The 13,736-nt window shown below is 38.6% G+C and overlaps 1 protein-coding gene across 2 annotated transcripts in view; it reads left to right on the forward strand.

Annotated features, from left to right (window-relative positions):
* Window positions 1-12,322, forward strand: part of LOC100378509 (vacuolar protein sorting-associated protein 51 homolog) — a 109,633-nt gene extending 97,311 nt beyond the window's left edge. For both annotated transcript variants that reach the window (XM_085504154.1, XM_085504153.1), the window contains exons 19-21: window positions 7,656-7,768; window positions 11,473-11,551; window positions 11,935-12,322. In XM_085504154.1, the coding sequence (XP_085360280.1) occupies window positions 7,656-7,768; window positions 11,473-11,551; window positions 11,935-11,964 (222 nt within the window). In that variant the 3' untranslated portion in view covers window positions 11,965-12,322. The remainder of the gene's footprint in view (window positions 1-7,655; window positions 7,769-11,472; window positions 11,552-11,934) is intronic.
* Window positions 12,323-13,736: the final 1,414 nt, after the last annotated feature.

Consider the following 13,736-nt stretch of genomic DNA (forward strand, 5'->3'; position numbering starts at 1 on the left):
AAACTTTACAAACTCAATTTCATTGACGTTGTCATAGATGAAAATCAGCCTGTGTTTTTTTCAAAGGGTAGATGGAAACTAGAACAATATGGCATACATGCAGCTATTTTTATTAACCCTTTGTTTTGTGAAACAGATTTACTCAGCTTGGTTATGTAAATTTATGGTGTAGTGTTTTGTTCAAAAAAGACACATATATTGGATGACTTATTGTGTCATTTTGTTTTTCAGATTGGATTCAAAATGGTCGATTGGTGGCCATTTTGTTTATTTGAATGATATTCCAGATATCTCTATCATCTATTGACCATTCTTGTCCAAACTTTCCATCATACATCATGTCACAAATATGGACATGTAAATGTTAAAAATCAAGTCAAGATTTCTGTACTTGGTACATATTGATGTTTGACTTGTGCTTGATTCTCATTAAACATTGTTAGAAAAAGTGTCATTGGGTAACTACATAACAAATAAGCTGGCACACACAATACTGGAGACATGCACTTTACTTTAATTTAGATACAAAAATTGCATAAATATGAGAAATAGGAATATAAAGTTTGTGACCATGTTTTAGCAAATTTTAGCAAAGTCATTTTATATTAGTAAATCTGTTATTCACTCTCAATTACTGACCATAGAATACATATTCATCCAGAAACATTTTACCTGGTCACATGACCTATGATTTGCATAACAATTTAATTGCATATGTTATACATGTATGAATACATGTCCATAACAATTCAGCCATCTTGCATTTTGGCCATGTATATCTTTGTTATGAATCAAATTTCCCTAATTACAATGAGAACTGTGTCATTAATAATTCTCTCCCTGTGCTATCTCAACAATATTCATATAGATTTTCCTGGTATCTTTGAGGAGTGTCTTGCAATATGATAAATAGCAGATAATTACTGACAATAAAACATTAAAATGTTCTGTACTATATACTGGAATAAAAAGTAGTTTGAATTTTTTTTTATGAATTACCTCAGTATTTAGTTTAATTCTCCACTAAAATAAATCATTGATCTTGACTGTTATATGCATATGATGGGTTATAAACACATACATGTATTTACAAACGCATTATTAATCCCTGTTTTGACTCAGTCAGTCAGTTTGTCCGTGCGTGGTGTGGCGTGGCGTGGCGTGGCGTGGTGTGTGTGTGTGTGTGTGTGTGTGCGCGTGTGTGTGTGCGGACTTGTATCGTAGACATGCCAGAACCGATTACATTCAAACTTCACACATATGTCATACATAATATTATACATATGCACATCAATTTGTTTCATGATCTGATTCAAGATTGCCGATTGGCAGCCATTTTTGTACTGAAAAATCAATGGCCAACTGGCATCCATTTTGTTTTTAAATTAATGTATATGTTTTATAGTGGTATATCTCTGACATACTTTGACTGATTATGTTCAAATTTTAAATATTCATTATACTTCATCTCATAGATATACATATATATAGATCGATTCAAAAGGTTGAATGGTGGCCATTTTTGTGCTGAAAAATCATCAAAAATCAAGCATTTGGGAACCAGATCTTGGTCGTTTTAATGGATGGATTTCATTCAAACTTGGTACATACAATAGACATTATATGTCCCTGATGCATGTCATTTTATTTTTCAGATTCAAAATGGCTGACTGATGGCCACTTTGTTTTAATGAATGCAGTTCTAGTGCCATATCTCTGATATGCTTTGACTGATTATGTTCAAATATTATATATTCATTATACATCATGTCATAGATTTACATATGTATTGGTTTGACGATCAGATTTAAAATATCCAACGGATTTTGTTTTAATTAAATCATGGTGTTCCAGGGCAATACCTCATGTTTATTACAGAGTATTGCATACTAACCCCTTTGGTTAATGCAATTTTAATTTCATAAACAAATGGGATAATTGCCAATTATCATATATACTGGTTAAATAAAATCGAAATAACAGTGGATAGCTCCCGTAGGGGGCGTCCTTCCCCTGTCATCTGATTTGCATACTTCCATTTTTAACCACGAGATTGATTCACGGTTGAAATTTGGGCTTGCCAAAATATCATTGTTTTTGCAGTGGAAATACATTGTTACCACCCATCAACACAGCCACCGAACTATTAGTGTGTCAGGAAGCTCTTGTGGACATCAAGAACTTCGTACTTAGTCACCTTGAGTAAAAAATTGTAGTTTTAGTAACGAAACTCAAAAGCCCGCCTTCAGTTTCAAGATGGCGGAAAATATGGATAACGGAGAGTTGAACACCGTTCATCCCAGCACTTCGGATTCAAACACTTTCGGACGAAAGTGTGAAGAGTGCCATATATCGATGCTCACTTACGATGATTACCGTATTTGCATTCCATGTGGCAGAAAATGTAATGGGCACATCAACTGCGTTGTTTGCTTCGCCTGGCCGATAGAAGCTTGGAACTGGGATTCCCGCCTACGCAAGGCAACGGGAAAATCAGGAAAGAAGAAATCCAAAAAACGTCATTTGGAGGAGTCTTCGGTTTCATCGTTACCTACCAACGCTGAGGACGAACTATTGGCAGACGAACCCAACCAAAAACGTCCAAAGGAGACTGACAATGAGCAAAGTGTTATAGCTCATTTACAGAACAAGGTGGATCTACTGACCAGAAAAATTAAAGTTTTGGAAAACCCAGTAGACGAAGAGGTACCACCAAAAGCATGGAGTGTCAGCGCTCTCCAGGCGGAAAAGAAAAAATCCTACACAACAGTGGTGCGAGAAAATGTTGAAGACGCACTGGCTGAGGCAGGCGTGATTTTTTCTACTGAAGATGCTACAAGCAACGCGGGGGAGGCCGGCTCGTCGAAAACCACAACAGCGAGTGGTACTGACAAGGAGAACCCCGAATTCAAAATCCGCTCCAATGCTATCACGAAAGGTGCGGTTATGGTCAAGAAAATCTTACCTCTACCGATTCCACCGATGGCGGACGCCCCACGTTTCTCGATCGGTTTGTCTACACTGCCGAAAAAGGACACTTTTGCGACTTCAGCAATGCTACCATGGTCTCCCCGACTGACACGGCGCTGCTATAACACAACGCGTGATCGGAGGAGGCAAATGGGATCGTGAAGTTACCGAGAAAACCGCTACAGCCACCACGGACGACTTCTTGGGGACTAACCGGGACGATTGGAGCAGACGCTACCAAAAAGTTATACCGCCCGCTGATGAGTGGAAAACACCGGTCGGTACCGACGCCAGCCTGCACGAATGACCTCTCGGCGTACAACCACCAGAACTGGAGCCATGCGTCCGGGAAATGGTTGCCGAAGGAAGTATAACGAAACATCCACTCGGCAAACCACAAGTTTACATCCCGTATTGCCTGTCCCAGTCAACGCTATGTAGATTGGAAAACAACGTTTGGGACACTTCTCTTGCATTAAGCCATAGAGAATTTTTCACTACTACTACACAAATTCAGTTAGCGAAATTCAAAACAGGCAACATCACCAAGGATGAACTGTTTAGCAACACTCTCGCCGTGCAGCAGTTTGGTCCGCTATGCTAAAGACAGCCGCCAACGCTGAAATCAAGAACGAATTGGCGACGATCGATTTCAGAGGGACCAAATTATTCGACGGAAAACTCAGCGCTGTGAATTCTAAGTTGGATGAGAAAGCAGCGGCAAAAGTTAACCGTGTGATGATCGAAGGCGCCTTTAAAGCCAAGCAAGCCGCTAATAACAAGCAGAGCATCGCGACAAAGGCGAAGCCAGTTAACCAAGCTACTACGTGTCAGCCCAAGGGAAACGCAAAGGCAAACCCGAATCAGGCAAAAGGAAAAAGTGGAGACCAGCAGCGACAGAATAAACAATTCTCGAAACAGACTGGTAACACTAAAAAGTCTTCCTGACTATACGTCAGCAAATATGGTAATGTATCAAAACAAGGTGCGATTAAACATGTCAAATATTACTCAAGTCTCCGAGTATTTTTGTCAAACAAATCAAACCACAGATCCCCTTACACATATACCACTTGCATTAAACGATTCGGTTCAGTGCCCAGGTCGGCGGGAACCAAGTCGTGCAAAACATCGTGCATTAAGCGATTTTGTTCAGTGCCCAGGATGGCGGGACTCAATCGTGCACAACAAAAACACGGTCGGCCGCACCTCAGGTCGGTGGGCGATCGTATAAACAAACAACCGGCCGAATGCGTGGACCTAGGGAGAATGACGCATCGACCGGTGAAAAAACAGAAACCCGTAAGGCAGAGTCCCTACTGCCCTCCAGGTTGGAAAAAAAAGGGGGGAAGGACGTTAAACGGGGATATAACGCCGCATTCACTCCAGGGGGAAATGGAGAAATCGGTGATGTCAATGTATACCGCCACAAGCGACCGAGGGTTGGTGAGTCCCTCGATGCCGGTGGCACTGCGTCTGCAGAAATGTACTCCCCGGTGGAAAGAAACGATAAACGATCCGTATGTGATATCGATAATAACACAGGGGTATCGAATACCGTTGATAAAAGAACCGAAATGCGAAAAAAGAACATGTATTTCCGGGAAACCGGGCTCTGCTCAGTCAACAATACTGAGCGGGTACAAAACCCGAAAAATTTTTTCATCTCGAGGTTATTTCCCGTCAAGAAATCCAACGGTGGGTACAGGCTGGTCCTGGATTTAAAGGAGTTGAACAAAATTGTGAAGAAAGAAACGTTCAAAATGTTAACTCCGGCACTAGTGAGAGCGTCAATTCAAAAAGGGGACTGGGTGACGTCCCTCGACTTGACCGACGCTTACCTGCACATACCAATACACACAGAAAGCAGGCGCTTGTTACGATTCGTGGTGAACGGTGTAACGTATCAGTACACCGTCCTACCTTTCGGCCTGACGTCAGCCCCGCTTCTGTTTACAAAAGTTCTACGCACAGTGGTGGCGTTACTGCACAAGAACGCAGCAGACGTCAACCCCTACTTAGACGACTGGAACCTGATTTGTCAATCAACCGAGCGGACTGTCAGTCTACTGCTAAAGCTAGGTTTTCTGATAAATATGGAAAAATCAGAATTAATACCGACGCAGAAAATAGTCTTTCTGGGCATGGAACTGGATGCGGAGAAAGGCATGATCCGACCAGCCCAGCACAGAATCGACAATGTACAAAAAATGATACAATCATTTCTAAAACAAAAACAAGCCACACTACGCCAAGTAATGCGACTAGTGGGGATGTTAACTTCGATGAGGGGCTTAGTACCGAGAGCGGCACTACAGTCCAGACCGATCCAACGCCTAGTGTTAGACGCACAGTTAAAAATGCGACTATCAAAGGACGGGATAAAATACGAAAAACCGGTACTGTTCACACCGGCCTTTCTGGAATCACTTCCGTGGTGGGGCAACCTCAAGGAAGGGGGAACGAAATCACAGTCGTTAAACGACCATGCTGTAGCAGTGCTAAAGTGGTGTGCACAAAACAAAGTCGAGCTGATGTGCAAACATATACCGGGAGTCCAAAACGGTGTAGCGGACTCGCTATCCCGGGGGAAACCCTACGACGACACAGAATGGGAGCTGTCACAGACGGCAGTAAACCTAGTGTTCGACATGTGGGGGGAACCCCAGGTAGATCTGTTTGCAACACCGGAAAAGAAAAAACGTCCCGTTTTTGTGACGCGTTATCCGGACCAACAGTCACTGACGTGGGACGCACTTCAGATGGAGTGGGGCGGAATGTTCAGTTACGCATTCCCACCATTTCCATTGATCCACCGAACGTTACAAAAACTGGAACAATCGGAGAACTCGCACATGATTCTAGTGGCACCGAACTGGCCGTCTCAGACTTGGTTTCCGTTACTGCTGTCTCTTGCTAACGGACCATCAGAGAAGCCTGCCTCAAGAAATCACGTTGACACAACCCGGCGGTTAAACACCAACCAACCCGGAGCTGTACCAACTTCACGTTTGGAAACTATCCAGCAATTTAGAATTGCGCAAGGGTTTTCAAGCCAAGTGTCGCAAACAACGACGGCCGGGCTTAGGGATTCCTCAAATGGATTGTATCAATACCACTGGGAAAAATTTCGTAATTGGTGTCTTGCAGGGGATATACATCCACTCTATCCCTCTTTGCCCGAAGTAGCGGAGTTTTTTTCTTATTTGATCAACGAAAAAAAGTTGAAACCGGGGACAGTAGAAAACTATAAATCGGCGATCAACTCTGTACTCAAACTAAGCCTAGGCAAAAACATTTCGGATGACCCGACAATCTCCGATCTGTTCAAGGGCTTTATTACACAGGCGGGCCCCATTGAGAGGTACAAAGCACCTGCATGGAGCTTGTCAGTAGTCCTTGAAGCGCTACGACAATTCCCATACGAACCGAAGGAATTGGCGTCACTACAGGACTGGACGAAAAAGACTGTTTTTCTGCTAGCACTCGCTTCAGGGAGGCGAGTTAGCGAAATACACGCTCTGTCATTTGAAGACAATTTTACGGTGTTTTATCCCGATAAAGCGATTTTAATGACATCAGTAAAATTCAGAGGAAAAAATCAGAAACTGCACGAGACGGCGACTCCGATCGTTATCCCGGCACTGAGCAATATTTCCAATGAAAAACAAGACAGAATTCTTTGTCCGGTACGTGCGCTAGCTTATTATAAGAAACGTACTTCCGGGGTCAGAAGGGGTCGATGTTCGTTTGTTACCAAAAAGGTAAACAAAGCTCAGCGGCGTCGAAATTCACGTTAGCGAGATGGGTAAAAGAGACAGTTTACCACGCTTATAGTGATAAGTATTTGAGCACAGAGGCAGGCTAAGTCACTGCCAAGATGCATGACTTAAGAGGCATAGGTAATACACTGGCATTTGCTAGCGGAGCTTCTTTAGCCCAGGTGCTAGCAGCCGGGTCCTGGAAAACTAGCAACACTTTTCTCTCTTATTACCTGAAAGACCTAGCGGCCGAGTCACAGGGCCTACACTCGTTAGGCTACCTAGTGACAGGCCAAGTTGTAACGAAACAATAGGGCATGTAACTTCCCGCAACTGCAAGAATTATTCAGTTAGCGGGAGTTATACAGTTAGGGGGATGGAATTTTTTCAATTCCATAATCAGGTGGGGTAGTATTTATCTGCCAAGAGATATTCTCTGGTAATCTGTCCCATTTGTTTATGAAATTAAAATTTCATTAACCAAAGGGGTTAGTATGCAATACTCTGTAATAAACTTTTAAAACTAGCGCCGAAGGCGCATATTAGTTTTTATGTTTATATAAGAGATTGCATACTTACCTTCCCACCCAAAACCACCCCAGATAAATAGCTACGAATCAATATCAGGGTCAAAAAGATCTGGAAGTATGCAAATCAGATGACAGGGGAAGGACGCCCCCTACGGGAGCTATCCACTGTTATTTCGATTTTATTTAACCAGTATATATGATAATTGGCAATTATCCCATTTGTTTATGAAATTAAAATTTCATTAACCAAAGGTAAGTATGCAATCTCTTATATAAACATAAAAAATAATATGCGCCTTCGGCGCTAGTTTTAAAAAATATGAACAAGTACTAACAGGGACTGTTCCATGCATGGCTTGTTATTTTCTATTATCATTTACCTCTTTATTTGCAGACGTTCCTTGAATGTGTTAGACTACGTACATTTGGTCGCTATGGGTTACAACAAATACAAGTAGACACACATTACCTACAACTTTATCTTTGGCGATTTGTCTCGGATGAAAAGTAAGTTGTATTACGTAATAAACATGTACAACAGAACACATACATACCATATAAACGAGAGAACATATACATATGTACCATATAAACTGGAGAACATATACATATGTACCATATAAACTAGAGAACATATGCATATGTACCTTATAAACGAGAGAACATATACATATGTACCATATAAACTAGAGAACATATACATATGTACCATATAAACTAGAGAACATATACATATGCACCATATAAACTAGAGAACACATACATAAACACCATATAAACTAGAGAATATATACATGTGTACCATATAAACTAGAGAACATATACATAAACACTATAAAAAATAGAGAACACATACATAAACACCATATACAATTGAGAACACATACATAAACACCATATAAACTAGAGAACACATACATAAACACCTTATAAACTAGAGAACACATACATACACACCATATGTACCACAGAACACATACATACACATCTTATATACCACAGAACACATACATATAGCACAGAACACATACATACATATCTTATATACTACGAAACACTGTTTACACACATGCTATATATACCACAGAACAAATGCATACATACGCATCTTATATACAACAGAACACATACATAAACACCTTATATACCACAGAACACATACATACACATCTTATGTACAACAGAACACATTCATACACACCTTGTATACAACAGAACACATACATACACATCTTATATACAACAGAACACATACATACACATCTTATATACAACAGAACACATACATATACACCTTGTATGCAACAGAACACATACATACACACACACCTTGTATACAACAGCACATACATACACATCTTATATACAACAGAGCACATACATACACATCTTATATACAACAGAACACATACATACACACCTTATATACCACAGAACATATACATACACATCTTATATACAACAGAACACATACATAAACACCTTTATATACCACAGATAACATACATACACATCTTATATACCATAGAACACATACATAAACACCTTATATACAACAGAACACATACATACACATATTATATACCACAGAACCCATACATACATACACTCCTTATATACAACAAAACACTTATAAACATACCTTATATACCACAGAACACATACATACACATCTTACATACAACAGAACACATACATACACACCATATGCACCACAGAACACATACATACACATCTTGTATACAACAGAACACATACATACACATCTTGTATACAACAGAACACATACATACACATCTTGTATACAACAGAACACATACATACACATCTTGTATACAACAGAACACATACATACATACACATCTTATATACCACAGAACACATACATACACATCTTATATACAACAGAACACATACATACATATACATCTTATATACCACAGAACACATACATACACAATTTATATACAACAGAACACATATATACACACCTTGTATACAACTGAACACATACATACACATCTTATATACAACAGAACACATACATACACACCTTATATTCCACAGAACACATACATACACATATTATATACCACAGAACTCATACATACACACCTTGTATACCACAGAACACATACATACACATCTTATATACAACAGAACACATACATACACATCACATATACCACAGAACTCATACATGCACACCTTGTATACCACAGAACACATACATACACATCTTATATACAACAGAACACATACATACACACCTTATATACCACAGAACACATACATACACACCTTATATACCACAGAACACATACATACACATCTTATATACAACAGAACACATACATACACACCTTATATACAACAGAACACATACATACACACCTTATATACAACAGAACACATACATACACACCTTATATACCACAGAACACATACATACACACCTTATATACCACAGAACACATACATACACATCTTATATACAACAGAACACATACATACACACCTTGTATACAACAAAACACATACATACACATCTTATATACAACAGAACACATACATACACACCTTATATACCACAGAACACATACATACACATCTTATATACAACAGAACACATACATACACACCTTGTATACAACAGAACACATACATACACATATTATATACAACAGAACACATACATACATATCTTATATACCACAGAACACATACATACACACCTTATATACCACAGAACACATACATACACACCTTATATACCACAGAACACATACATACACATCTTATATACCACAGAACACATACATACACACCTTATATACCACAGAACACATACATACACACCTTATATACCACAGAACACATACATACACATCTTATATACCACAGAACACATACATACACACCATATGTACCACAAAACACATATATACACACCATATGTACCACAGAACACATACATACACATCTTATATACAACAGAACACATACATACACACCTTATATTCCACAGAACACATACATACACATCTTATATACAACAGAACACATACATACACACCTTGTATACAACAGAACACATACATACATACCTTGTATACAACAGAACACATACATACACATATTATATACAACAGAACACATACATACATACACACCTTATATACCACAGAACACATACATACACATCTTATATACCACAGAACACATACATACACACCTTATATACCACAGAACACATACATACACATCTTATATACCACAGAACACATACATACACACCTTATATACTACAGAACACATACATACACATCTTATATACCACAGAACACATACATACACATCTTATATACCACAGAACACATACATACACACCTTATATACCACAGAACACATACATACACACCTTATATACCACAGAACACATACATACATACACATCTTATATACCACAGAACACATACATACACACCTTATATACCACAGAACACATACATACACATCTTATATACAACAGAACACATATATACACATCATATATACCACAGAACACATACATACACATCATATATACCACAGAACACATACATACACACCTTATATACCACAGAACACATACACACACATCTTATATACCACAGAACACATACATACACATCTTATATACCACAGAACACATACATACACACCTTATATACCACAGAACACATACATACACATCTTATATACCACAGAACACATACATACACACCTTATATACCACAGAACACATACATACACATCTATATGTACCACATAACACATACATACACACCATATGTACCACAGAACACATACATACACACCATATGTACCACAGAACACATACATACACACCATATGTACCCCAGGAAACATGTATATTACGTACTAGAGCATGTTTCAATTGATTCAACACATTCATATTTTTATTTATTTCTATATTCAAATATGCATGTACACATATTCTTGTCATATTTTCATTCATGAATGTAATCTGTTTATTAAGATTATATGTCTATAAAGACCACTTGTTTATAAAGACCAGGCCACCAATCTGTCTATAAAACAACTTGTTTCCAAGTTCCAAGTGGTTATTACACACAGGTACAACCATACTCATTTACATACCTTCTGGTAAACTAAAATACTTATCTATTATTTATTTTATTGAACAGTTTGGTACATTTTCTGTTGGATGAGATAGTTGGCAGTACAGTACACCGATGTATAGACCCTGTATTAATGGAACCAAGCGTAAGTGTTTGTTTATATGCATATTATAGAATACTCAGAGAAGTAGTGGTTTGAAAAAAACAGTGTTATTGGTGTGTACATTTCAAGCCAAGAAAACCTTATTCATACTGAATGCTAAGAATTCCTAACATTGCCATCAAATTATGTAGAGTTAAGTTTGTTACAATTACAGCTAACAAACTGATATCAAGAAAACAAACAATTATTTGCCATTCATAAGTTGTTCACACAAAGATCGAAGTTAGGAAAGATATATACTATACATTTACAATTGTTACCCATGGATTTCTTATCTGAAGTCACTTTGTACACAAACAACCCAGCTCTGGTATAAAATAATAACATTGCATCACAGTATTAAGTAATTTTTTTGTGTCTTTCAGGTGATTGAAGTGATTTGCGACCGAGGCTAATGTCTTCATGATTTATGAAAAAACTGTTGGCATAGCAACAATTATTCACTTTGGTGGATTGCTTATTTATGTAGTAATTCAGATTATACTCTGTATTAGTAAAACTATTTTAGGAGATATGTACAATGTATTTACCAATTCAATTCAAGTATGTGTAGTAAAGTTTATTTACTCAAATGTGTTGTATTCAACCTTCGACAATAATGATTTATTGATCCATGATGTGTGTTTAGTTATGTAGATAGAAAGATTTATCACTGCAGAGTAAGTAACATTACGCTATCATGTGAGAGACTGCTCCTACTCTGTCTTCAATATTATATGCAGATGTAATTAAATGCCACATCCATTCAAAGAGTTTTCAATTTTTGGTGTTTTATTGAGAGTTTTCTCAGGGTTCCATACCACTGGTTATAATTGTATTGTCCTCTAATTATCACAATAAGAGTAGTGTTCTTTCAGACTTCAGCCATGCTAATAGAAATGATAGCATCTGTGCTTAACAGCACATAAAATACCTGGAACATTACAACGTTTTACAGTTGGAGTTAGAATCTACTTTGAAGTTTCAATCTCTCAGGGAGACCTGAAACATTCAGTCAGTTGCCTTATTCCTTTCAAATGCCAGGTGATATGCCGTGTTCATGGCTTTTGTCCCTTTCAAATGCCAGGTGATATGCTGTGTCTCTGGCTGTTGTGTTTTTCAAATGCCAGGTGATATGCCATGTCCATGGCTGTTGTTTCTTTCAAATGCCAGGTGATATGCCGTGTCCATGGCTTTTGTTCCTTTCAAATACCAAGTGATATGCCGTGTCCATGGCTTTTGTTCCTTTCAAATACCAAGTGAAATGCCATGTCCATGGCTGTTGTTTCTTTCTAATGCCAAGGTTATATGCCGTGTCCATGGCTGTTGTTCCTTTCAAATACCAGGTGATATGCCGTGTCCATGGCTTTTGTTTCTTTCAAATACCAAGTGATATGCCGTGTCCATGGCTGTTGTTCCTTTCAAATACCAAGTGATATGCCATGTCCATGGCTGTTGTTTCTTTCTAATGCCAGGTTATATGCCGTGTCCATGGCTGTTGTTCCTTTCAAATACCAAGTGATATGCCGTGTCCATGGCTGTTGTTCCTTTCAAATACCAAGTGATATGCCATGTCTATGGCTTTTGTTTCTTTCAAATGCCAGGTGATATGCCGTGTCCATGGCTGTTTCTTTCAAATGCCAGGTGATATGCCGTGTTTATGGCTGTTGTTTTTTTCAAATACCAAGTGATATGCCGTGTCCATGGCTTTTGTTCCTTTCAAATACCAAGTGATATGCCATGTCCATGGCTGTTGTTTCTTTAAAATGCCAGGTGATATGTCGTGTCCATGGCTGTTGTTTCTTTCAAATGCCAGGTGATATGCTGTGTCCATGGCTGTTGTTCCTTTCAAATACCAAGTGATATGCCATGTCCATGGCTGTTGTTTCTTTCAAATACCAAGTGATATGCCGTGTCCATGGCTTTTGTTCCTTTCAAATACCAAGTGATATGCCATGTCCATGGCTGTTGTTTCTTTCAAATGCCAGGTGATATGCTGTGTCCATGGCTGTTGTTCCTTTCAAATACCAAGTGATATGCCATGTCCATGGCTGTTGTTCCTTTCAAATACCAAGTGATATGCCGTGTCCATGGCTTTTGTTCCTTTCAAATACCAAGTGATATGCCGTGTCCATGGCTGTTGTTCCTTTCAAATACCAAGTGATATGCCGTGTCCATGGCTGTTTTT

The sequence above is a fragment of the Saccoglossus kowalevskii genome, chromosome 10, assembly GCF_978046115.1.
Source record: "Saccoglossus kowalevskii chromosome 10, keSacKowa6.1, whole genome shotgun sequence".
In the NCBI taxonomy this organism is placed as follows: Eukaryota; Metazoa; Hemichordata; class Enteropneusta; family Harrimaniidae; genus Saccoglossus; species Saccoglossus kowalevskii.